At 45.3% G+C, this 27,059-nt stretch overlaps 1 protein-coding gene across 1 annotated transcript in view; it reads right to left on the bottom strand.

Annotated features, from left to right (window-relative positions):
- Nucleotides 1-14,227, bottom strand: part of Niban1 (niban apoptosis regulator 1) — a 154,525-nt gene extending 140,298 nt beyond the window's left edge. Inside the window, exon 1 of the mRNA XM_006979936.4 lies at nt 14,068-14,227. Coding sequence (XP_006979998.1) covers nt 14,068-14,122 — 55 coding nt within the window. The 5' untranslated portion in view covers nt 14,123-14,227. The remainder of the gene's footprint in view (nt 1-14,067) is intronic.
- Between the last annotated feature and the right edge of the window lie 12,832 nt (nt 14,228-27,059).

The raw sequence follows: 27,059 nt of genomic DNA, 5'->3' as shown, positions 1-27,059 counted from the left end.
CAAATTTGGAAAACGCTCTGGATTCTTTTGAGCAAAACACAGAAATTGTTCCCTGCCCTGTGTGGGTCCCAGAGTCAAGGAGACCTGACCATTACAAATGATAACCTTTCAAAAGAGAATTCATGTTTTGCCTTCATCTCTGGACCGACCCCACTCATCTGCCCAGACCCAGACCAGCCCTGGGGCCTCAACAGCTACCCCCCCCAACCCCCAACAGTCCTCTGCAGAGGGACAGAGAAGGTTGCCAGCAGGTGGATACAGCTTCGTTCTCCCCAGAGGTTCCAACAGGGAACAGAAACAGAGAAGTCATGTAATCTCCCAAAATACTGGCAACTGAAAACATGCTTTTCTTGTTTCCATTTCTCATGGCATTTATGTCTTCCTGTCATATGGAACATGTTCCTCATTGCTACCTCAACGTCGCTGTTAAATTTACCACACCTGGAAATCCCGAGTCTCTCTCTCTTCTTGTAGTTACGGACGTTTCCCTGTTTCTTCAGTTTGCCTCGTGATTTTCAGATGGATGTTGACCTTTACAGATTGCATGCATTGAAAGGGTGAATGGCTGAGTCCTATAAGGAACCAGGCATTTGATCGGGCCCGGAGTTAATTATTCAAGCCAAGCTTGATTCTTTGCTTTGCTTTTGACTTTGCATTAGCACAGGTCCAAAGGTCCAGAGTGGCCTGTGGTTTAGGGATCATTTCTGTCACCAAGGACTCTGCCCAGTGCCTGTGTATTACATGATCCTTCTCCCTTACAAGGCGAGAGTATGAACTACCTCTACCTCCCCACAGGTAGAAACTGGCCCTATAAATTCATAAGCATGTGGTCTTCTGTTCTAGAAAACAGCTTTCGGTTATTTCTTTGATAATTTGTCTCCTTTGTTTTTCTTTATTCTTTAGTCAGATGTTAAATTTTTTTTTTTTAAGATTTATTTATTTATTTGTGCTTACAGTGTTCTGCCTGCATGTATGCCTGCATGCCAGAAGAGGGCACCAGATCTCATTACAGATGGTTGTGAGCCACCATGTGGGTGCTGGGAATTGAACTCAGGACCTCTGCAAGAGCAGCCAGTGCTCTTAACCTCTGAGCCATCTCTCCAGCCCAGATGTTAAAATTCTTATTGACTCTTTTTTAATATTGTCTCCTTCACTTTTATCTCTTTTGATATTTGTATGGTTTTCTGAACTATTTTAACTTTATTATCCAAGAAACAATGAAATTGATTTTTGATCACAGGATTTGTTTTGATTTCTAAGAGTTCTTTCTTTTTTTAACGTTCTTTTATCATATATGTGTATGATGAAGAGGTGGGGGTGGGGGTGGCTTACACTCATGAATGTGCCCGGCTGCCGTGATGTGTGTGCAGAGGTCCAAGGACAAATTTGTGGAAAGTCATTAGTTTATTAATTTTTCGCCTTTCATTCACTCATGGAGCTAACATTTATCAGTAAAGAATCATGCCCCAGATGCTGACCTGCCGGCTGCAAATATCCCAGTGAAGCAATGTCAAGACCCTGCTTTTACGGTGCTCACACTCCAGTGATGCTAGGAGAGCAACAAACTCTGACCAGAACTTCCTCCCATGAGTCCCTCCTACTTCTCGCTATTCCGAACACACCAACACACCACCCTTCTTCAGCCCCTTCAAGTCCCTCCCTCTCTTCCCGTCCTATGGGAACCCAACAGCCTGTTGCCCTAGTTTTCTGCTAGTCAGCAACTATGATCTTCTTTCTTTTTTCTTTTCTTTTCTTTTCTTTTTGTTTGTTTGTTTGTTTGTTTTTCAAGACAGGGTTTCTCTGCGTAGCTTTGTGCCTTTCCTGGAACTCACTTTGTAGACCAGGCTGGCCTCGAACTCACAGAGATCCGCCTGGCTCTGCCTCCCGAGTGCTGGGATTAAAGGCGTGTGCCACCACCGCCCGGCTAACTATGATCTTCTTCAACACCATATCTAACACACACCTCATCCCCCACCTCAGCACCATTATGGATCCGGTCATAAGATCCTTTTATTCCTTTCGTGACCTTTATCAAATGGGTAGTCTTATTTATCTACCCAACTGCCACTTCCTTCTTGTAATCCCACCTGATTTTGTTCGGGAATCCCATGGTCATGCTGCTCACCTCGCGCTGAAGCAAAGCACTAAGCCAGGAGTGTTCTTGACTGGTTTAGCCAACCATGCTAACTCCACGCTCTTGCCAGTGATGACTTAGGAAGGAATGTGTGACTCGCCTCTGACCAATGGGGCTGTCAGTAAAGTCTGCTAGAAGACAGACTTGAAGACTTAGCCATCTCCAGTGAATGAATGAGTCTGGCAACGAGTGCCCATGGATTCCTGCATTATGTAAAGAGAGGCAACTACACAAGCCAGCAACCAGCCTTCTGTCTGGTGGAGAACCCAGTGCCATCCATACTCCTGACTCAAGGACTGACTCTTAGGCTGACCTAGAGCCTGCTCCTCTCTGTTGTAGAAAATACAGAAGAATGTGTGGAATTGTACCATGAGCAAACTCCAGACAATGGAAAACTCCATCTGTTAAACAGATAATTGGCAAGAGAAGAAGACAGACTTAGGAGAAAACTTTAGCTTATAAAAGACTTGAAAGAAGACATGTTTAAGTGTATAAGACAACAGTGATTAAAATCACAAGGAAATATGAAGAAGTCATTACAAAATTAGGTCTACTTGTGGGACTCCTAACACTGGGAGCAGGGGCTGTCCCTAATGCTTTGGCTGGCTCTTGGGAACCTGTTTCTCATACTGGATTGCCTTTCCCAGCCTGAATACAAGGGGGAGGTGCTTAGTCTCACCACAGCTGGCTATGCCATGCTTTGTTGGTTGATAACCAAGGGAGGCCTGACCCTTTCAGTCTGGACGGAAACAGAGGAGGAGTGGGTGAGGGGGTGTACAAAGGGGAGGTGGGGGGAGGGAATGGGAGGAAAGGAGGGAGGGGAAATTCAGTCAGGATATAAAATTAATTCATTAAAATTTAAAAATCTGGGATTAGTGGCCTGGTAGAATGAGATTGAGTAGCCCTAAATAGCCCGCGTGTAGTCCCTCCTGGAATCTGGGATGACTGAGTTGTCCCCAGTCATTAGAATGTAGCAGAATAATGCGATGCAGCACATCATAGCCGAAGGCTCTAGCTATGAACTGAACAGCAGGAATATGAGGCAGCATGTCACAGCCACAGAGCAAAAAGATGAGTGCTGACGCGCAACTCACCTGCCTTTAGTCATGCCCACACTCAAGGTGACTCTTCCCTCCCTCAATTAAACCTTTCTAGAAACACCCACAGACACTCAGAGATGTGTTCCCATGACGACTCTAAATCCAGTCAAGTTGACGATGCAGGTTACCCATTGCAAGGCCTAAGCCATATGTGATGGCTATTTTTGGTTACCAACTTGACTACATTGACTAGAATTAACTAAAACCCAAGCATCTGGGTTCACCTGTGAGGGATTTTTATTCTTAATTAAATCATTTGAAGAAGCAATTAATCCTATTTTGGATTTGTGAGGTGAGACGATACACCTATAATCCGGATCTTCTGAGGTAGGAAGATCCATCTTGAATCTGGGCCACACTTTCTGCTGGCAGCCTGTATAAAGGACAGGGAGAAAGGAAGCTTGCTCTCTCTTTGCCTGCTTGCTCTTGCTGTCACTGGAAAATCCATTCCTTTACTGGCACTAGAACCTACTTCTCCAGGAGCCTGGCATATACTGAAGACCAGCCTCGTGGAATGAACAACTACTGGATTCTTGAACCTTCCACTGGTAGACAGCCATTGTTGGACTAGCTGAACCACAGACTATAAGCCATACTAATAAATCCCTTTTAGATGGTAGAAGGATGGATGGATGGATGGATGGATGGACGGACGGACGGACGGATGGATGGATGGGTGGATGGATGGGTGGATGGATGGATGGATTAGACAGACAGACAGACAGACTCTAGAAGTTCTGTTCCTCTAGAGAATCCTAACACACCATAAGAAGTCCTAGCAGCTTCTAGGGCCTTGAGCATTCTGGCAAACCCTGGCTTACTATTTTAAAAGTCTGACACTCTACTGAAGAGACCACATAGAAAGGTCACCTGGAGAGAAAGAGCTCCTCAGGTAAGTTCAACCACCAGCTGACATGCCTGCTAAACGAAGCCAAACGAATAACCACCAATGAAGACAACCAGAACCACCAACTGGATCCAGTTGAGATAGCAGCATTATAAGCAAATGAATGTAAGTGCCAGTATCTTTAAGGTGGTTTGTTGGGTGGCAACAGACAGCTGAAGACAGTAGCTGTTTCTGGAGAGACAAGGGCACATGGAGGCTTCTGTAATGGCCAGTGTGGTCATCACCTACCTCCCTGGGTGATGGCTGCAAGGATGTTGTGACTTACAATGATTTGCTGAGCTATGCATCTGCTTTGTGTGGTTTTCTGCATCTGTGTTTTATTTTAAAATAAAAATAGTGTTTAAGAAGGAAAGGGAAATAAATGTCCACGTGGCTTGGCAAAGAGAAACAGGCTTTTCTTCCAAAATTCCTTCAAACCTTTTAAGCATCGTTCCTGGGATCCTAGCAAACTCTGTTCTTTAATTCTGACCTCATAGATTCATTCCACACATCAAGCACAGAAATACAAGCTTTTTTGGGTCCTCCTGGTCCTAGCAATTTGCAAAAACAGAATTAATTGCTTTCGTCTCACTAAACCTTTTGTTTTTCCTAAGTGAGAAAAACCACGCAATGCCAAAGAAAGGGCACTTTTAAAATGTTAAAAGCTGGCTTACATTTTTCCTGTTGGCAGCAATGTGCTATTCTCTTTTAAATGTGTTTCCCAGTTTCAGAGAACAGAATCTGTATTACATTTGTGTGGGTGCTTGCACATGCATGTGTGTGTGTGTGTGTGTGTGTGTGTGTGTGTGCGTGTGCGCGCGCGTGCGCGCGCGCATGTGTGTGTGCATATGTGTATGTCTGTGTGTGTTTGTGTCTGTGTATCTGTGTGCATGCATGTGTGTGCATGTGCATGTGTGTGTACATACGTGTATGCCTGTGTTTGTGTCTGTATGTCTGTGTATATATGTGTGTGTATATCTGTGTGTGCGCATGTGTGTGTGTCTGTGTGTGTATGTGGCATTTTAGTAGAAAACTGTAAGAATCTTAGCTTTCATGTCCTATATTTTCTAAAAAGGCCTTAAGCAGACTGTAGCAGATGAATTGTGCTTTATTCTCGTCTCTCTATTCTCCTCACTTCATTTCCCACTGCAAATTGTTGTCCTGTGTACTTTACTTCTTAGAGTGACAGTACCTTGCTTTACTAACAAAAAAGTAACCAAAGTTTCTGTTTAGGAGATTAAAATTCACCGCCATAATTCACACTGCATATTTTAGAAAGCTTTCACGGTGCGTGTATTTTAATTAAATCATAAGTTCCTGCTAAACTTGTGTTCCTTCTGTTGCGTTTTTCCACCTGTGAGCTCAAGTCAGACACTTCCAAAGATTGCAGCTGAGTAAAACCACCCTCAGTTCACAGCCCTCAACAAAACTCAAATAACTGAGGCTGGAGCTCAGCCGGTCGGGTTCTTTCCGAGCTCGCAGAGAGCTCTGGGTCCTACCCACCCCACCTCACAGACTGACCTGCAGGAAACACCTGCAGTCCCAGCACTTGGCAGGTGGAGGCAGGAGGATCAAGAGTTCAAGTCATCTACAGACACAAGTTCAAAGCCACCTGAATACATGAGAGCTTGACTTACTATAGAAACCATCAAATAATAAAAATTGGTATTGTCGCCTTGGTAGTTATGATTACTAGAAACTCTTGTTCACATGGTCCTCTCATAATCAATGTCTACATAAAGGGAAATGTCTTATGAAGACCAAGCCTCACGGATCTCTGCGAGTTCCAGGACAGCCAGAGCTCCACAGAGAAACCCTGTCTTGAAAAAAACAACCACAAAGACCAGGCCTTAAGTTTATTTATTTATTTGTTTGTTAGTTTATTTATTTATTTATTTTAGTGTGTGTGAGTGTGTCTGTGTGTGAGTGAGAGAGAGAGAGAGTGTGTGTGTGTGTGTGTGTGTGTGTGTGTGTGTGTACGTGCACTTGGTGCAGCATACTTGTGGAAGTCAGAAGACAGTGTGAGGAGTTCTTCCTTCCACCACGTGGGTCCTAGGGACTAAGCTCATGTCATCAAGCGGGGTGGCAGGTGCCTTTACCCGCTGAGGCATCTCACCAGCTAAAAATCAGGTCTTGAGTCAGCATTGTGCTCCATGGAGTTCCAGGCTCATCTTAGAATTCACGGGGGAAAAGTAAAGATTTTGCTGAATCAAAAATAAATCCTTCTCAAGTCACAGAATCTTTTCTGATTTTGAACATTAGATTTGGGTTTGTGTTTTGTTTGTTTGTTTGGTTTGGTTTTTCCAGACAGCTGTCTTGTACAACCTTGACTGTCCTGGACCTCACTCTGTAGACCAGGCTGGCCTCAAACTCACAGAGATCCTCCTGCCTCTGCCTCCTGAGTGCTAGGATTAAAGGTGTGAATTTGGGTGAGTTTCAGGAAAGGCACAAAGCTACACAGAGAAACCCTGTCTCGAACAACCAAAAAAAAAAAAAAGCTAACACTAACTTATTACCATTTTCTACTGTCTTTCAATCATTTTTCTTAAGGGAACCCAATTGGCTGGGATACTTTGGGCCACAGATAACAGAGACAATTATATTAGCTAGAATAAGGCTTCTCCGTGTACAATAACAATTCCACAAATAACACAGGCTTCTATAAGACACAGTTGATTCCTCTCTTGTCAAGATCCAAAGGAAAGTAGTCCCAGGCTTTTTATGGAGATTTTACTCATGTGACTCCCACGGGAACTGAGGCTGCTCTTATCCCTCAACTCTGCTCTATAAAAACTCCCTAGGAGGATATGTCATTGTCCAAAATGGCTGATTCAGACAAGTCACATCCAGACAGCAGCAAGAACAGGTTAGGGGGGAAAAACATAATTTCCTATCCACTTTGACCTCTGGACCAGTAACTTTCTTGAAAGATGTGACACTTTCACTTAGATCCCACTGACCAAAAGTCAGTTGCATATCTCCATCTTGATGCAAAGGAGGCTGGTAATATCTTTATTATGAGGGTTCATGTAGATACTTAAAAACTGTATATCCCACTATTGAAGACAGAAAGGAAAGCACTAATTAGGAGATTACTAACAATCTTTCTCGTCTCTGGTTGGCTTTTTTGAGACCAGGTCTTATTGCTGAGTAGCAATTTCCTCAAGCTAAAACCTTCCATCTTGGAGGGAAACTTCTTAAAATATAGAAATAAAAGGAACATGAAACAACAGGCTATTTTTTTTTTTTTTTTTTTTTTTTTTTGGTTTTTCGAGACAGGGTTTCTCTGTGTAGCTTTGCGCCTTTCCTGGAACTCACTTGGTAGCCCAGGCTGGCCTCGAACTCACAGAGATCCGCCTGGCTCTGCCTCCCGAGTGCTGGGATTAAAGGCATGCGCCACCACCGCCTGGCCAGGCTATTTTAGGACAGGATATTTACAAGGAGGTAAAACTACAGGATGTTCTAGGGGGAAGTAAAATGCACTATCCTTCAAGGAAGTGCCTTAAGACGGCAAGCAAACAACTCAAGATATTTCAGGAAATCCCTGAAACTGACCAGATTCACTAGCCCCGCCCCCCTTCACAAGAGTGCATAATAAGCAGTAAAGACTGCCGAGAACCACTCTCAGACAAGACAAGCTGCACAGAAGACTGCTAGACAAGTCCAGCAGCCAGCCAGGAAGAAGTACACACTCCCCTAACTGCCTAGAACAAAGACCAGCCAAGCAGACTAGAAGGGACGCACACTAACAGCCACCTGGAAAAGACACACTCCAACCTATTGAGCTGCCTGCCGACTGTGCAGTGTGCTCCAGGTTGCCAGCTTTTGCAAACTGTCACCTATGCTGGGGCAGGCTTTGGTGGTGCAGCTGTCTTTGAGTCATTTCTGCTCCTGCAAGTGACACCTCACCCTCTTCCTGTAAGTGACCCCAATACGACTTGTTGATCCGCCATGTTGGACTTCGGTAGAATCCACACTTGGGTCTGTCATGGTCCCCTATCAGGGGTGAATAGATGCTTGCTCACATCTCCCCAGGAATAGTGTCCCACAACACCTATGCAAACCCAGGATGGCTTCAAATTCCCTATGGAACTAAAAATGGCTTGGAACTCCAGTTTCTCTGGCCTCCACCTCCCAGATGCTGGGATTGAATAAACTCCAACTCAAAGAGGATTTTGCATCTCACACAAGAGATAGCCAAGGCACGTTCAAGCAGGCTGTTAGCAATTTGACGGGGTCCTGTCTCCCTGAGACTTCTTTAGCCTGGCAGTTCCAGGTACAATGAAATTGAAAGGAGAGAGTGTCCTCCTTGTCTCCCTCTGATTTTATGTCTATTTTCATTTTTTACTTTATTTTGAGATAAGGTCTCCCTATGTATCCCTGGCTGGCCTGTAAACCATGGAGGTCAAGCTGGCAAGTGGCAATCATCCTGTCTCTGTCTCTCTAGTACAAGGATTATAAGAACTGGCCCAGCCTTCTCTTCCTTTGTATGTATGCAAATCTATGTGTGCTCACGTATGTGTGAGTACATACACACATGTGTGCATGTGTGTGTGGAGGCCAGAGGTCAGTGTTGGGTTTTATTCTTAAATCACTCTCAACCTTACTTTTTTTTTTTTTCCCCGAGACAGGGTTTCTCTGTGTAGCTTTGGAGCCTGTCCTGGAACTCACTCTGTAGCCCAGGCTGGCCTCGAACTCACAGAGATCCGCCTGCCTCTGCCTCCCAAGTGCTGGGATTACAGGCGTGCGTCACCACCGCCCGGCTTCAACCTTACTTTTTTGAGACAGACTCTCACTGAACCCGGAGCTCACAGATTCAGCTAGACTGGCCAGCGGGCCCCTGGGAACTCTTCTGGCTCCACTGAGTAAAGTGTGCACCCCAGCACCCAGCTTTATACATGGAAGCTGCAGATCAAGGTCAGGTCCCCCTGGTTGAACAGCAAACACTTGACCAACTGAGAAGAAAAGGAACTCCTAGGAGCCAGGAAGCTTCCCCTCCAGCCTCACTGACTGGACTGGATCATCATCCCACCTGTGACACAATCACCTGGCGAGGAGAAGCCGCCACTGTGATGAGCACAGAACAACCCCACCCAGGCTTCAGGGTCCATAGTTTGGACTAGTCTCTCGAAAACAGTGCTACACCGAGAAACTTAAATCCGTAAACAACTGAAGGGTTCTTTCAGGAAGTGGAATGGGAAAGGGATGTTGGGTTGGCTTCTGACAGTGGCCGCCATAATCTGTATCCTAATCGTCTCATTGAAGATACTGCCATTACTAATGAGAAATTTCGACTCTGAGGCCACACTGCCATAATTATCAAGATAAACCAGATCTGTTAAGATGTCCATCCCTCAGCCAGGTAGGTGGTGGTGGCACATGCCTTTAATCCCAGCACTCAGGAGGCAGAGGCAGGCGGATCTCTGTGAGTTCGAGGCCAACCTGGGCTACAGAGTGAGTTCCATGAAAGGCGCAAAGCTACACAGAGAAACCCTGTCTCGGGAAAAAGAAAAAAAAAGAAAAAAAAAAAAGATGTCCATCCCTCACCAACAACTGCGATGAACAAATGTGCCGATAGGTCCTGAACAGGCAGCTCAGGCAGACCTCAAACAGGAGCCACTCGCCACTCCCCTGCCCAAGGGCACTTCACTCCAGATCTATTATCAACTTCGGTTTGAGACATGGCTCGGCTCAGTGTATAAGAGCCCATGCAGAGGACCTGGGCTCAGTTCCCAGCACCCTAATCAGGGGGCTCACAACTACCTGGAAGTCCAATTCTGGGGGGCACTACCTCTTTCTTCTGGCCTCCAGGGGCACCCACACATGCACGTACACATAAACCCACAAAGGCACACAGACATCCATCTAAATCTTGAAAAATGAACCTGAAATTCATTAACGGCATCAACTAACTCATGGATGGACTGTTTCAAAGAAAGTCATTGAGCCTTTCTCAGGCTGTCACTGGTGTGTAACAGTGAGTTCAGGAAGAGATCTCTCTCTCTCTCTCTCTCTCTCTCCCTCCCCCCCCCCCCGTCCCTCCACCCCTCTCCTCATACAGCCAACACTGGCTTCGAACTCTTGCCGCTCCAGCCTTCACCTCCCGAGTGCTACCATTACACACGCGCATCCCTGCACCCAACTGAAGAACAGTTTCCTTAAGCACACTTGCTTAGCTATTTCCTCCACTCAGGTTGGTGGCAGGCAAACCTTGTAACCACCGAAGCCATCTTGTGGGCCCTAAGTAGGTCAGGGACAATTTCCTTAACTACTTGCTGGTAGCAGGCCCCCTGTGTCCTCCAAACCCACGCTGCACTTTCCAGGACTTTTCACAGTCCTCTAAGGATGCCTTAGGTGTAGGAGTCCGGATTTGTTTCCTTTCTCATTCTTTAAAAATGCAATCGTATTTTTAGTTCTCTACATGTGTGTTTATCCTCTGTGGAGGTGGGCATATGTCATGTCACAGCAGAGTGTAGGCTAAAGAACATTCTATGGGAAATGTCTCTCTTTCCACCATGTGAATCCTGGGACTTGAACTCCGGTCACCAGGGTTAGCAACAAGTGTGCCTCCCTGGTGAGCCATTTTGCCCGGCCTTCGTTTAAGTTTTGTATTACATTTGTTTGGTTGTTTGGGGGGGGGGGTGGCATGTGTACCACACTGTGCAAGTCAGTTCTCTCCTTCATCAAGTGGATTCTTTTCTTTTTGGTTTTTTCAAGACAGGGCTTCTGTATGTAGCTCTGCCTGTTCCAGAACTCACTCTGTAGACCAGGCTGGCCTCAAACTCAGATTATTAGGATCCAACTCAGGGCCTCAGGGAGTGCTTCTACCCACTGAGTTATGTCATCAACCCTCACTAGTTTATTTTAAAAGGAGACGAAGTTATTGTTTCAACAAGAAAAAAACATCATACATGTGGTTTTTTTTTCCTCTTTCATCTAAAGTTATAACAATGCCAGCAAAATGTCTCAAAAAAGGCCAGCAAGATGTCTCAGTGGGTAAAGAAATATTCATGCAAAGCCTGGTGGCCTGAGTTCAACACCTGGAACCCATGTAAAAGGAAAAGGAGAGAGTCAGCTCGACACAGTTGCCCTCTGACCTGGGTACGCATGCAGTGGCACACCCATCCTCACACATCATACATTTGTTTGTTTGTTTGTTTGTTTGTTTTGTTTATCGAGACAGGGTTTCTCTGTATAGCTTTGTGCCTGTCCTGGATCTTGCTCTGTAGACTAGGCTGGCCTCAAACTCACAGAGATCCACCTGGCTCTGCTAGGATCAAAGGCATGCACCACTACTGCCCGGCAATCGTAAATGATTTTAATGACATTAAAAAAAGAGCATCTTAGGGCTGGCCACTGATTGCCTAGACTGAGTGAGCTTCCTTCCTGATTCAAGGAAAATGCAATCATTTTATACAGATAGTAAAACAGTCACTAAAGGCAACCAGGTACTGTCATGACTACAAGTCAGTCTCCATCCTACTTATTAATAAAAATGTCCTACAGTTCCTCTAAACCATCCTAAAATCAGTCCCTTTAAGGAAACATGAGGGTGTTGGTAATCCTCAAAACTGCCACCTTTAGGAACGAAGTAATTCCTTGACACACCAGGCATCACATCGCTTTACTTGAAGACTGACTGAATTCTAAGGCAGGAAGGCTTTTCAAAGCATCCACAGGGAAGTTTGGAGGCGCACAAACCAAATGGTACTTAAGCCACTGGCCTGGAAGTCAGCGCAGCTAGAGCTACAGGGTGCTAGCTTTCTAGAGGTACAGCTGCTCCAAACAGACACAAACTTAGCAACGCTTGAAATTTATAGACTAGTTATCCAGAGCCCTGGCAAAGGATACCAGGGCCCAAAGAAAGTTATTGCCTCCGCAACAGAAGCTTCCAAATCCACATTTCACTGCGGCTACTTTATGAGGAGCGGATCATAAAACCGTATTTAAACTCGACCTTCAACCCTCCAAATGTTTTACTTACAATTAAGTCAGAGCTTGGGGGTATTTATGGGCTAAAGGGTGGGCAGAGGGATAAATGTAGGGGTATGGTTTTCTTCAGGGACCTGAAGCTTCGAAACCGCTGGGGAAATCAGAGCCCTGTGATCTTCATTTGCTCATGCGGGAACAATTCCCAGCATTTTTCCAAGGCTCCTTTCCCTTCTGGCGAGATCACTGCTGTCACGTGAAGCAGAGGCTCATTATCCCTGGAGGTATTTTAACTCATTCCTTCCCTCTCCAGTATACGCACACACCAAGAAAGCCCTCTTCCAAAGCAGAGAACACTGACTAGGGCACGTCATGACTGAAGTTTTACTCACTTAAATATGTTTATTACTTGTGCGTTACATATCGATTTTGAGAAAGAGGGTAACACGTTTTCTTATTTGAGAACAATACTTGCATCCATCACAACGAAGGTCCTGACCTTGAAGTGTGTAAACCAGCTTATCTCCAACCTTGCCAGGGGTCCTGATACCTGTAGATGGCTGTGCATCAACTTTAAGTACTTCTAACTATGCGGTGAAGCATCTTAAGAACGCAGCAAGCCCCTATTTAGTGTTCTGTGACATCTCTGAGCCCAGCACTGGGGAAAAGAGCAAATAGCAGAATTCTAAGAGTAAGGCAGGGTTAGTCTTTAGCTAAGTAAAACATCCATCGTTTCTCTCTTCCCCAGAGGGACTAGTGACTAAGTTTTATCCCCACTCCCACCCCCACCATTGCCAGTTGCTGATGATTCTCTACGTCGAAGTACAGAAGCAAGAATCTGGAAAATCAATTATAGCCTCTGCCCTTCATATGGTATCCTTTAAAAATGTTTTGAAATGTCGTGACTGAGAACAAACACGAATAAAGAAATGGATAAGTGCTTTCTTTTTAGACACAACCTCAAGGTCCAGAAAAGGGGCATCCAGAAAAACTTCACTGTGTCTTTTAAAGAGTTACTGTAAAACATGGAGCCAAATACGGATTTTTAAAGGTACTGCGGAAGCCAGGAGAGGGACTCACTGGATTCACAAGCTAGCTAGAGTGTCAGTGGCTGAGGGCAAGATTGGGGTGGGTGGGGTAGGAGCCCAACACACCGACAGATAAGGAGTCAAGACTTCCTGCAGTTTCTGTTCCGTTTGGTTTTGGTTTCTTCTGCCTGTCTGTCTTCACTGAGTCACTCCTCGGTATCTCAAGATCTCCTAAAAAGACGAGTTTCTCCCCGTCTACAATTTTAACAACTGTTTCAAAACACGCCAAGCTTCCCCTTCTGCTTTCCTCCCTCTCTGGGGAAGGAAGGGAACCATCCAACCTGAAAAGGTGAAGACTTCATCCTTTCTGTTTCTGATGAAATCGCCCTGCAATTGGTGTGAAGTTCGGGGGAGGTGTGGCCTGCGCTGCACTTCACAAAACCCGGCCAGTATGACCACAGGGAAATTCTCCCCGATAGGCCAGGAATCCCCCGCAAGGGAATCTCTACACTCCAGGGGATATCCCCGGCAATCTCTGCGGCCACTTTTGGAAACCACTCAGAGCCAAGTATACGCACAAGTACAAGCCAGAAAGATGTTTCCCCATCAGTAAAAGAACAGATCCTGAGGGGAGAGGGGCGCGCATGTGGATGGGGGGGGGGGCGAGGACTTGGGTGGGGGGACCACAGAGTCCTCTCCAACCCTCCCGAGAGGACCTGCCTCTCCCGTGCGTCCTGGCGAATCCCGCATCATCCCATCCCGAGTACCCTCCCCACCCGAACCGCGCGGGTGCTTGAAACAGGACACCGGCTCCCGGAGGCGAGTGCTTGTCTAGGAGCCCAACTCCCGCGAGTGGCACCAGCTAGCCAGCGCTCCCCCAGGGGACCGGTGCGCAGGTGACCAAGCTGGCCCTGGCTCTGCGCTGCCCTGGAGGTGACTAGGCTAGCCCCGGCTCTGTGCCGCCCTGCAGCCCCGGCGGGGCGGCCGTACCTCGGATGTAGGCGCACTTGCTCTCGTCCAGCTGGCTGGAGGCCGAGCCGCCCATGGCCGCGGTGCCGCACCGGAGGCAGAGGACTGACACCGACTGGGTCTGCTGCTGCTCGCTGCTGAAGGTGGATGCGCCCGGGAACTGGCTCTGTAATTAAAGGGCCAACTTCCTCGAGAGGCGTCGCCGGCGCGGGCGCCTCCTCCAGGTCCGCGCCCTCGGAGGACATGTGGGCCGGCCCGGGGGTTGTCTTCCCGCCCTCGCTGAGCCCCGGGGGCTGTCCAAGGAGCTCCGGGGACTGGGAAAGGACTTACCTCCTGCTCTTGGCTGACTTTTCACCAGTTTGGGGACAGCCCAGGCACATCGTAGAGGGAGTGGAGAGAGCGGACCACTTCCAGGTGACTTTGTAAACGTCTGCCAGCTGGAAGCTTCATTCCCCTTCTCCCACAGGTGGAGGTCAAGAGCCCATTTGCCTTCCTGTTCTCCGGCCACCTGTCCAGGGTCTGTTTTCAAAGCCCTCCAGAAAATTCCCTTGCCCGGAAGTCTGGGAACCAGGGAGAGCCATACCTTCTTGCAACCAAGAAGTTGGACTTAGGCGGTGGGAAGTGGAGGGAAAGCCAGGCAGTGGATGGAGAAGCCTGGCAAACACCAAGGCTGGGTCTCACACGCACTAAGGTCTGCCTAAGACTCAGGATCTGTCCTTGAGGCTCTTGTCTTCTTACCTGATGGGAAATAGCTGGTGGGAAACCGACATTGGTCCCTTCCCCACAACTGCAATTCAGCTTGGCAGCCTCCCCCACAACTGCAATTCAGCTTGGCAGCCTCAGGCGAGATCAGCCTGGGCAGAGGGGTCGCCCTGATTTCTTTCTGTTCTTAGTGGTCAGATTGTTAGCCATTCCTTCCTACCAGCTTAACCAGGCCTGAAGAGAACTTTAATTAAGTGTTCTCTACACCTGTCTCTGAAGAGAATTCTCCTGAACTTTAACACAAATATTTCTTACAACCCGTCTCACACACACACACACACACACACACACACACACACACACACACACACACACACACACAGAGTCTCTCATACCCTACATACATCCTGTCTAATTTCAAAATATGTCCAATGTCCCGCGAATTCTTTCATCTTCAAGACAACTCTTAAATGCTAGTATCTCGGGGCCAGAGAGCAGAGTGCTGGCCCAGCATTCCGGAAGCTCTGGGTTTGAGTTTCATCATTTCAAAAACGAGGTGTGGCGGTGCACACCTGTAACCCCAGCCTTTGGGAAGTAAATGCAGGAGGAGTGACCACATAGAGATTTGGGGGCTAGCTTAGGCTACATGGGGTGCCTTTAATCCCAGCACTCGGAAGTTAGAGGTAGGTGAAGACCAGCCTGGTTTACAGAGCGAGTTCCAGAACATTCAGGGGCCAGAGATACACAGAGAAATCATGTCTAGAGAAACCACTGCATTCATGTGGTGGCCAGACAGAGATGTGGACAAAACACCTATACACATAAAATAAAATCTTCCTAAAATATTCTGGCTGGCTCTGGAAGTATATTTTTCTGAGTAGTACTAATTCCTTCTAATACATAAATTGATCTAATTGCATCTCAGAAAGCAGACTTGGGTCTCCTGCCAAAAGCAGTTTTTGTTTGTCTCTACTAGTATAGTTTATCTGAGTTTGAGAAACAAGTAATTATTCTGATCCGTCACTCTTCTTTTTTGTGCGTTTCCAGGTGGAAAGGTTTGTATGGAGCAGAATCAACACGTTTGTGACCGGTCCGGTTCAGCTTTGTATCACTGATGGGCCAGGTGACCTGGTCAGATTGCTTAACTCCAGGGATAGTCTTCTCACTGTGAAAAAACACTGAGGATAATCGGCTTAGCAGAATTAGTGTTTATTTGGCCACAGTTCAGAGGTTCAGACCGAGGCCCGGTGGTCACATGCCTACCAGCTTATGTCAGCACAGTATATCATGAGGTGGTTTTGGTTTTTTCATTTGTTTATTTAGGGTTTTTCCTACCCCACCCCATCCCCACCTTGGTTTTTGGAGACAAGGCTTTGCTCTGTAACCCAGGCTGGCTTGGAACCTACAATCCTCCTGTCCTGCTTCCTTAGTGCTAAACATGCACCTGGCACATGGCTCAACATTACACATCATGAGAGGGACATGTAGCAGAGTTGCTGGTCAGCTCACAGCAGCTGGGAGCCAGGAGGGGGTGGGAATCTTGGTATCTCCTTCAAGAACACACTTCATGACCTAACTTCCCTTCACTAGACTAGTTCCTGAAGGTTCCGCCACCCTCCTATGGCACTTGGGATTGAGGACTAAGTTTTAATACATAGACATTTGGGGAACGTCCCGATGTGGGTTTCTTCATCAGTTATACGGAGATAGTTAGAGTTGCCTTATGGATTGTTGTCAAAATCAATTTTCATCAGGTCTTGAAGTACTCTGTGTACTCCAAGGAGCATAGTAAGAATACAGTGGGTGGATGCTGGGATTGTCATCAGCAGGAGCAAGACTAGAAATGAAAGACATTTCTAGAATTGTGTTGTTGTTGTTTGAGACAGGGTTTCTCTGTGTAGCCCTGGCTGTCCTGAAACTTGCTCTGTAGACCAGGCTGGCCTTGAACTCAGAGACCCACCTGCCTCTGCCCTCCGAGTGCTGAGATTAAAGGTGTGTGCCATCACCTCCTGGCCATTTCTTGAATTTTAATTGACCCTTCAGATCATTCATGCCACATCAAGAAAGAAACAGGTGTTTTCCCCCCTCCTGCCCCAAAACAAAGATATTTTTCTCTCAATGGTTTATAGGAAAAAAATAAGAAATTCATTACTTTAATCTTTTTTACACTTACGTATTTGCTTCAGGTGTGGAGTGTACACGGCACAGTGGTCATGTGGTGCGCAGAGAACAAGTTGCCAGAGTTAGTTTCCTCCTGATCTACCATGTGATCCCAGGAATTGAACTCAGGTCATCAGATTTGGCACCTCTACCCACTGAGCCATCTGGCCCCCAGAGTTCTTTTTTTTTTAATTTCAGTCATAGTATTTAATATTTGCAAATCCTGTGTGAGCATCATTTTATTAATTACACTTTAAAACAAGTCTCCAAGCAATTCAATAACTTTATGAACCCAGTTCAATTTCCTATGACTCAAACCAGCTCGTTTAGAAATCTCCTGTGTAGGACTCTGTTCCTCCTGCGTCAACACATTTTACTTTGAAAGTTTTCTTAAGGCCATCTCTCCCAGACCAATATCACATATTCGGTAAAATATAATCCATATACCATAAAATTCACTCATTCGGATCATCCTTTTAAAGAGGAAAAGATTTTAATAGGCATTTAATACTCTTTTCTGGAGGCAGATTTTTTTTTTTAGATTTATTTATTATGTATACAGTGTTCTGTTTGCATGTATCCTTGCAGGCCAGAAGAGGAAGCAAGATCTCATTATAGATGGTTGTGAGCCACCATATGGGTGCTGGGAATTGAACTCAGGACCTCTGGAAGAGCAGTCGGTGTTCTTAACCTCTGAGCCATCTCTCCAGCCCCTTTATTTTATTTATTTATTTATTTTGTTTGTTTGTTTTGTTTTTCGAGACAGGGTTTCTCTGTGTAACTTTGCGCCTTTCCTGGAACTCACTTGGTAGCCCAGGCTGGCCTGGAACTCACAGAGATCCGCCTGCCTCTGCCTCCCGAGTGCTGGGATTAAAGGCATGCGCCACCACCGCCCGGCTCTGGAGGCAGATTTTGAGACAGGTTTTCTCTGTGTGGCCCTGGCTGACCTAGAACTCTCTCTGTAGACCAGGCTGGCCTGGAACTCACAGAGATCCATCTGCCTCTGCTTCCTGAGTGCTGGGTTAAAGGCGGACTTCACCACTGCCTGACTTATAGTTAATACTCTTAACTCTTAAAGCTTGTATGCTTGGGGATTTCCTTGCATGTCACAGAACTATGAACCCCTCATTTTCTGTGTTCCCATTGAGACAGAGGGCTCTACCACTGGTATGTAATTGCTTACACAGCAGGGGAGGTCTCGGCTTTGTATTTCTGCAGTACCTTGCTGTTGGGTGAAATTGGAGCTGGAACTCTGTAGTTACATGATTTCTAAGTCTATGAGGTGCTACATCAGTGAGCGATCCGCTTTAATCCTCACAAACCCACTGAAGGAAGTACTATTTTTATTAGCATTTTTGCAGACCAGGCCAACAACAGTAAGGAGTGTGTCTAAGGTCATCTGTGTTCTGGGTTATCTGATATCACAGTTTATCTTTTTAAACCCTGTGCTGATTCTTCTGTCCTAAATCTTGATTTTTGTCTGTTTTTGTGAGTAACCTAGGTTTTACTACAAAAAAAAAAAAAAAATTAAATGACTTAGTTAAATTTAAAGAAAGGATAAAGATCACCCACCCACAAGCCAGGATCAGTATCTTTGCAAAAACCAATTATCAGCTTGATGTAAATTCTTACAGATTTGTGGATTATGTGCAGCTATGATTTATAACTGTATATAAACTTACAGTGGTTATTTATCCAAGTGAAATAGTGCTTTAATATATAATTTTAAGTATTTTGGTCATAATTTTATCCAGAATATTTCTATTTAAATCAATATCTAGCTTCAGATCAGTGGTATTCCACTGTGTAAATGGAGTTTAATTCAGCCACTCACCAGCAATGTGTGTGCTGCCTGTTTTCCTATGCCTCCGGCCCATCACAGACTTTCTTAGTATTTATTATTATTTTATCAATATTTGTCAATTTGGGCATCCAAATAAGGATGATATCCTGTTGTCCAAGCTTGAAGTTCCTAGAGCCAAGGCTTGAACTTTTTTCCCATGGACTTTCTAGCCATCCGTGTTCCTTATGGTGAATTTGGAAGGACTTGACTTGGTAGTACAAACATCAATCCCCTTGCGGTAGCATAGACTCTCTGTTAAGCACATCCTTCTTACTGCAGTGTATTTCCCCTGGCTTTCTGTTGAATTTTCTCCTTTGAACATTGGGATCCCCTTAGGCAAACCAGTCACATGTTTCTTTTTTTTCTTTTTTTCTCTCTTTTTTCTTTTAATTTCTCTAATTTATACTTCTACAGACTATCTGTTTATTTAGCTGGCTGGCATCTGCCTGGCTTCTGGCCCTGGTGCATCTCCCTCATCCCCTCGTCGTCGTCCCCCCCCCCCCCCCCCCCCCCGCCTCCTTCTCTTGTTCCTCCTTCCATGTTTCCTTAACAGTGGTCTTCATCTTTTCTTTTTATGTAATGTCCGGTGCCTAACCTCTTACAGTCAGGGGCTTGTGGGTTTTATATAAAATGAATTGACGATTGAAAGTCTGGTCTACAGAATGAGTTCCAGGAGTCAGGACTCTTTCACAGAGAAACCTTGTCTTGAAAAACCAAAAAATAAATGAATGAATGAATGGATGGATGGATGGATGGATGGATGGATGGATGGATGGATGAATAAATAAATAAACAAACAAATAAATAAATAAATAAATAATAGAAAGGAAGAAAGAAAGAAACATTTATTCAATGTGCTTGTGAATCATGGTAAATAAAGACTAGAGACGCTGACTCTGGAACAAGACACATTTAAAAGTGCTATCACATCTTCAAACCCAACAAGACTAGAGTAGCCCAGATCCCTTTGGGAAAGCTCTAGGCATGTTGTGGCCCCGAGGTAGCCAGATTCTACTGAAGATCAAGCTCTAACCCATCTTGGATTGGGGGGTAAAAGCTGTTGCCTTTAGTGCACAAAGGGAAGAGCGCCACCTGCCGGGCTGCTAATGATACTCCAGGCCTGGGCGGAGCCTCCAGGCAGAGAAAACTGTCAACACCAGTCCTAACAGGTTTCACCTAGCCTACACCCAGCTAGAGCTGTTTAAGTCATCTGACACTATCATGGGCTTCTTACAAACATTTCTTTTTCTCAGTTCATAAAAGAGTTACTGTGCTAGAAGGACGTTTCCTGGAGGTCCAGTTTATTATTTAATAGTGCAAGCTTGTATGCACCATTAATACTTTAAAGGTGATCTTTATCCTTTCTTTAAATTTAACTAAGTCATTTAATTTTTTTTGTAGTAAAACCTAGGTTACTCACAAAAACAGACAAAAATCAATTTTATTAATACATTAATAAAATGTGTAGCATACATTTTAGTATTAATTTTAATTCAGTTTATAAAGAGCAGTTCCCTGTGCTCTTTATAGTACAAATCACCAACTCATATTAATTCTCCTAGTCAGGTATCAAAAGTTGCTGGAAGGTGGCTTGCCGGGTTTGTGACTTTGAGTCTGATGTGTTTAAATCACTGGGAAGAAGCATTGGTTGGGGACCCTTCAGGACACTTGGAACCAGATGGGCTGGTACCACGAGGTGAAGAGGAATATTTCAGCAGTAGCATTGTGTGGAAGTTCTCCGTGTGGTGATTTTAAAATCTAGAGTGAGTTTTATTATTGCAGACCGCATCCTCCTAGCATTCCCCCCCCCATTAGACTTGTGAATAGTTGCATTCACAGATGGAATGAGGAGCAGGGAAGAGATGTCCAGATATTTATGACATTTGTATGAAAAGAATATACTGTCCCTAGTTGGCATGGCTAACTATACCTGATTAAAATTGTCTTCATCCACACCTCCTCTTTAAATTCTGTCTCCTGTTTGATGGTGGGCCACTTATTTCCCTTAGGCTACACATGACAACAATATCATATCAAGTATGTTTCTATTTGATCAGACTGCTTTCCACTTAAAAGTTAGCTAAGATCAGCTCACTGCCAGAATAACATTTGAAGGGGAAGAATGAAGGAGTAAACTCCGAGTATTTACATATGGATATTATGCTAATTTATTCCTAACCCATGCCAATCATGATCTTGACCAGGATTATTGGTTTTAAGGAAGACTGGCATCCCCTGAGGTTGCTAAGCGAAGGATATAAATCTTGAGCTGCCAAATGGGTATTTGTCAACCAGAAGGAGAGCCTCTGCTTGAAAGAAGAGAAATGTTCTGATGACATCTCATTAGTTTCATCCTGGTTTATCCAGTTCTACAAAACAATAAATCTGCCTGGGTTTTTGTTTGTTGTTTTGTTTTATTTTACTTTGAAGTAGATTTCTGTCTTCCTTCCCACCCTTGAGCGTTTTGATAAATCCAGGGCTTAAATAGTGCTCATTTGCCAGATGAAATCATTCTACAGCTCTATTATATCCTTATATATGGTTGGTTAAGACAAATATAAATGGACATCCTTTTCTATGACTACAACAGCATATGCCAACGAGGGTCAGTGCTCACAGTATATGGCCATTCATTTTTCTTAGCCATTTGTCATTCTTTATAGTCCATTTGAAAAGTGATTTTCTTTCATCCAAGACATTTGATGGATTATCGACTGCATTATACACCAATTCCAGCTTAGATTTAAAGGTAGCTGGCTCAAATTTGGGCAAGAGAATCAAAGTCCTTCTATGAGTAATACACATGAGCATGCATACACACACACACACACACACACACACACACACACACACCAACAAACATTTCCAACTTACATTTGACTCCTTTTTAAATTAGATTTAAAAAAAAACTGTAAATTTTAGCTCCAGTCATGATACAATTAAATAAGGAGGGAGGCACTGCAGAGTTTGGGCTTCAGTTAAGTCACATTGGCAGAAACTCTGACGCCTTAATGGTTCTGCTTTACATGGTATTATTAAAGTTAGAGCCATATAAGTTACATAGCTTCCTCCTGGATTGTTGGAAATTGCTCCTGCAAGAGCTATAATAACCTTAATTCGGAAGGTGCCTATGCAGAAACACTAAGCAAAGCTCCTGTAGGTATTAGTAGAAGCCCGGCTACAAAACAAAACAGTGTCGAACTCCCAAGCCGCCTGTTTTATTCCTGGTGTCGTTGTTTCTGCGTGCTCTGTTTGCTCTGTTGAAACACATGCACCATTATTTAAACAATTACTAATAACACCAGGCTTCTGTTCGGCACTCAATAAAGGTTTGTTGAGTGAATGTTTTACACCAGATAGAGACTGGTATCACATTTTGTTTTTCTGTAGTTGTTCAGATTCTAAGCCGCAGTACTATGAATGGAGCTGGAAGGAATATCAGGTCACTTTTTTCCAAACTGTGTTATCCTGACAGTGAGGAAATTGAGACCAGAAGTGAAGTGTCGGTCCGATACAGAGCTAGAGGTAACAAGTCAGGCAACAGACATTTAACATATTCCTCTAACAGCAGAGGTGGGCGGGTGCTGTTTCAGATAGCAGAGCGGAGCAAAACCCTGCCTCCAAAGGCTTCTGAGCTAGTGATGAGAATCAGGAGAATGAACAAACTAGGAACATACTAACACAGAATGTTGGGGTGAAGAATTGCTGGAACACGGAAGAGATACAAGCGGTTTAACTGGACCCGCAGCCCGGAGCTGTCCGAGAGACTGAGTGATGTGGCGGTACCACGCACAGACACAGAAGAAAGGTGTTGGAAGTACAAGCCCGGGACTTGGGAGATAGCTCAGTGCTAAAGCGCTCGTCACAAAAGTGTGAGGATCAGATTTCAGATCTCCAGAACCACGGAGAAGCAGAGCAGCCATGGTGACTGCTTATCATCACGACACACAGGGACAGAGAGACTCCCCAGGGCAAGCTGGGATTGGTCAGCTTTGGGGTCAGTGAGAGAACCTGCCTCAAAAAATAAGGTCAGATGGATGGAGAAAGACTCCAGAAATCAACTTCAAGCCTCCCGATGCATGCACGCGCGCACACATACATACCTGTACACACATGTACCTACATACATGCAAAATACACATTTGAACATGCACTCACATCATAAACATACATGCACCAAAAAAGTGATTATTATTAGTAATAATAAGTGCAGATGGAGCCGGGTGGTGGTGGCGCACACCTTTAATCCCAGCACTCGGGAGGCAGAGCCAGGCGGATCTCTGTGAGTTCGAGGCCAGCCTGGGCTACCAAGTGAGCTCCAGGAAAGGTGCAAAGCTACACAGAGAAACCCTGTCTCAAAAAACCAAAAAAAAAAAAAAAAAAAAAAAAAAGTGCAGATGGGAACAAGTTTGACATGTTTAATAAAAGGAAAACCAGCTAGGGTGCTTCAGCTGGAGTGAAGAGTAGAAACAGACGAAGATGAGGATAGATGAGACAACACCACAACCCGTCACGCGCTGAGATCAGGAAAAGGAGCTGAGCTTTATTACAGAATGTGCTGAGAGACCGTTAAAAAGATCTGGAGGCAGAGCTCGAGGTGTGTTTCAACGGGCAGAGTGCTGTGTCAGGCCCTGGATTCAACCCCAGCACCAGATAAACCCTGTATGTGGTAGCCCGCGCCTGTGATCCCAACACTCAGAAGGTGGAGACAGACAGGCAGGTCAGAAGTTCGAGATTATCCTCTGCTATGAAGGGGTGAGAGCTTGGGCTGAGAATACCGTCATTAGCAGATAGAGTGAGAGCCTCCACAGGGAGGGGCAGAAGGGTATGAGAGGGAGGCAGGACTAACGAATGGACCTTATACACAATCCATTGTTGTAGGCATTGTGAAGTGTACAAGTCACCATACTGTACAACCCTCGTCACTATTCAGTGTCCCCCCCCCACGGACCCAAACAGAAGTCTTGTAATCATTAAGCAGTAGCTCACCATTCCTCCCCCTACAATCCCTGCTAACTTCGAGTCTCCTTTCTGTCACTGTGAATTTGGAGCTGCAGTTACAGGTGGCTGTGAGCTGCCACCCTCTGCAAGAGCCATACAAGCTCTTTAACCACTGAGCCGTCCCACCAGCCCCACCTTTCCTATCGTATTATTTCACTGAGAACAACACCTTCAAGTCTCACATGTAGCATGTGTCAGAATATCATTCCTTTTACACACGGTGTCACTTTGCTTTGCTTTGTTTGTTTTGCTTTTAAGACAAGGTCTCATGCAGCCCAGCCTCAAATTTATTATGTAGCTGAGGATGACCTTGGACTTCTGGCCCTCCTGCCTCCATCTCCTGAGTGCTGAAATTACAGGTCCATGTCCCACACCTGATTTTATGTGATGCCAGGGACTGGACCCAGGGCTTCATTCCTAAAAGGCGCTTTACCAACTAACCTACATCTCAAGCCCCCATATTGCACTTTTTGTGATCAGGAAATTGAAGCAAGAAGGATAGTAATTGTGGATACACCAGGACTAAATCCAGTATTCCAATCGCAGTGTGTGCTGGCGGAGGAAGAAAGGAAGGACGGGGGGAGAGAAGGATGGGGGGAGAGAAGGAGACAAACGCACTGGGAGGCTAGAACTGAGGACTGAGGGCAGGAGCAGAGAAGTCTAAAAAGAGTAGCAAGGCATCTTGGAGTTGGAAACCAACCGACTGTCTGAGAACCAGAGAGAAAAGCTGCATTCCCAGCCAGACAGTGGCCGTGCACACCTTTAATCCCAGCACTCGGGAGGCAGAGGCAGGAGGATCTCTGTGAGTTCGAGGCCAGCCTGGTCTACAGAGTGGGTTCCAAGACATCCAGGGCTACACAGAGAAACCCTGTCTTAAAAAAAAGGAGAGCGTTGAGCACGCGCTGCATTCCCACTGATCGCAAGGCCCGGCAGGCATTAGCTTGGGCCGAACAGTTAGATGAGGGGTATGGACAGCACCTATGTCTATGGCCTCTTGTTTCCTTACTGTCTAAAGAAGAAGGGCTAAGAGAAGCTAGAGAGGCACTTCAAGAATAGGTCCCCAAGCACGGGAGGATGGAAAAGCTGAAGGGCAGGCTCAGTCCATGTGACAGACGGACACGCAAATGGAAGGAGAGGAATCCCAGATTACATCAAAAGCTAGATGCGGTGAGCCTTGTTGAGAAAGGCAGCTTCATTTAGAGAAGCTGAGACTGGAGACATCATAGGGACAAATGAATTCAAGAGACGTAGGCAACTGGAACCAAAGTAACCAGGATCCTGTGCATACAGGACCGAGGCTCCCAAATCTTGAAGGCAGTTGAGGAACCTAGCTATCACTTCCGACTGCTCCTATGCTGATGTTCGTGCTTCTGAAACCTCAAAAGACATCAGTACAACTCTGCTCAAAAGAAAAAAGTATTCTGGTTGGCTGTAGAGATGTAAGCATAGTACCAGCATGTGGGAGGCTGGGGTAGGAAGTATGAGTTCAAGGCTATCCTGTATTGCATAGTAAGACCCTGTCTCAAAACACAACGAGACATTCTGAATGCTTTCAATTTCTACAGGTGGATGTAAGATGAATTTGCTAAATGGCCTCATTAATAAAAAATCTGGAGCCAGACGTTGGGGTGAAAATTGAGGGTTAGAGAAGCAGAAAGAAGCCAGCCACATTCTTACCACTAGGAAGTCCTCAGCCAAGAGAGAGCTACTTCCTGTACACTCACGCCTATAAACCTTTCTGTCCCTGCCACCTCACTTCCTTTTTCTGACCAACTACATCACTTCCTTTCTCTGCCCAGCTCTATCACTTCCTGTCTGTACAGACCTCCAGACCTCTATGGTTAGTGCTGGGATTAAAGGAATGTGCTACCACACCTGGCTCTGTTCCCAGTGTAGCCTTAAGCTCACAGACATCTGGATGGATCTCTTCCTCCGAATGCTAGGATTAAAGGTGTGTGCTACCATTGCCTGACTTCTATGTTTAATATAGTGGCTGGCTTTGTCCTCTGATCTCCAGAGGACATATATTGGGTGGGGTGCACAAATAAAATATCACCACAGGTGAACACTGTGAATGTCTCTTTGAACAAATAATAAAGTTTTAAACAAGAAGCCCGGCTCACTAAACAGCAGTAACTACCCACAATGATTTTGTCTTGTAGCAAACACATACACTAAGCTCCAATGTCTTAGAATTGACTACTTTTGATGAAAACATCCAAGAACTGGACCAGCAATACGAATCAACAGACACAGGCCCTTATCACAGGCCTGACAACCTTACAGTCATTCCTGAGATGCACACCGTGGAAGGAGGGAACTGACTCCCGAAAGTTGTCCTCTGACCTCCAAATGTATGCAGTGATATACCCACAACCCCCCTACACACGCATTCACACACAGCATATAAACAAATAATTAAATTGAGTTTTTTTTAATCCAAGAATATAAAAAAAAATTATAGGGCAGTGGTTCTCAACCTGTGGGTCACGACCCCTTTGAGAGTCGATATCAGATAGGTACATTATGATTCACAACAGTAGAAAAATTAGTTATAAAGTAGCAATGAAAATAATTTTACACTGGGCGGTGGTGGCACACGCCTTTAATCCCAGCACTTGAGAGGCAGAGCCAGGCGGATCTCTGTGAGTTCGAGGCCAGCTTGGTCTACAGAGCGAGTTCCAGGACAGGCACCAAAACTACACAGAGAAACCCTGTTTTGAAAAGCCAAAAAAAGGTTGGGGATTTAGCTCAGTGGTAGAGCACTTCCCTAGCAAGCACAAGGCCCTGCGTTTGGTCCTCAGCTCCAATAAAATAAAATAATTTTACAGTCGGGGGTCACCACAACACGAGGAACTGTATTAAAGGGTCACAGCATTAGGAAGATTGAGAACCACAGTTGTAGAGGTTATTTTATACGATAACTATCTTTAGCCTTTCAAATATATGGAGACTTAACTTGGGGTCTGATATGTGGGCTATCCTGGAAAAGTCTCATGCTTTGGGAAGAGTGAACAACTGTTGTGGGGTAGAGAACTCCACACTATGATGGTTGATCTCAGTTATCTATTGGTTTAGCTATGCGTAGGAGATTGGTGAAGCCAGCTCCTGGGTTCAAATATACAAGGATGTTCTCAAAGAGGATCAACTACAGGGGAAGAGTTGCCCAGATCATGTGTAGCACCATCATCCAAACAAGTGGAGGACCAAAATAGGACAGAGTACAAAAAGAAGAGGAAGCCAGCTCTTCTTCAGTAAAGACACCCCTCTGCATACTTCCAGTCCACCACAGAGCGAGGAGACAGCC

This window comes from Peromyscus maniculatus, chromosome 11, assembly GCF_049852395.1.
Source record: "Peromyscus maniculatus bairdii isolate BWxNUB_F1_BW_parent chromosome 11, HU_Pman_BW_mat_3.1, whole genome shotgun sequence".
Lineage (NCBI taxonomy): Eukaryota > Metazoa > Chordata > Mammalia > Rodentia > Cricetidae > Peromyscus > Peromyscus maniculatus.
Note: the sequence above shows the minus strand (reverse complement) of the source record. Positions and strands in the feature narration are given on the sequence as shown.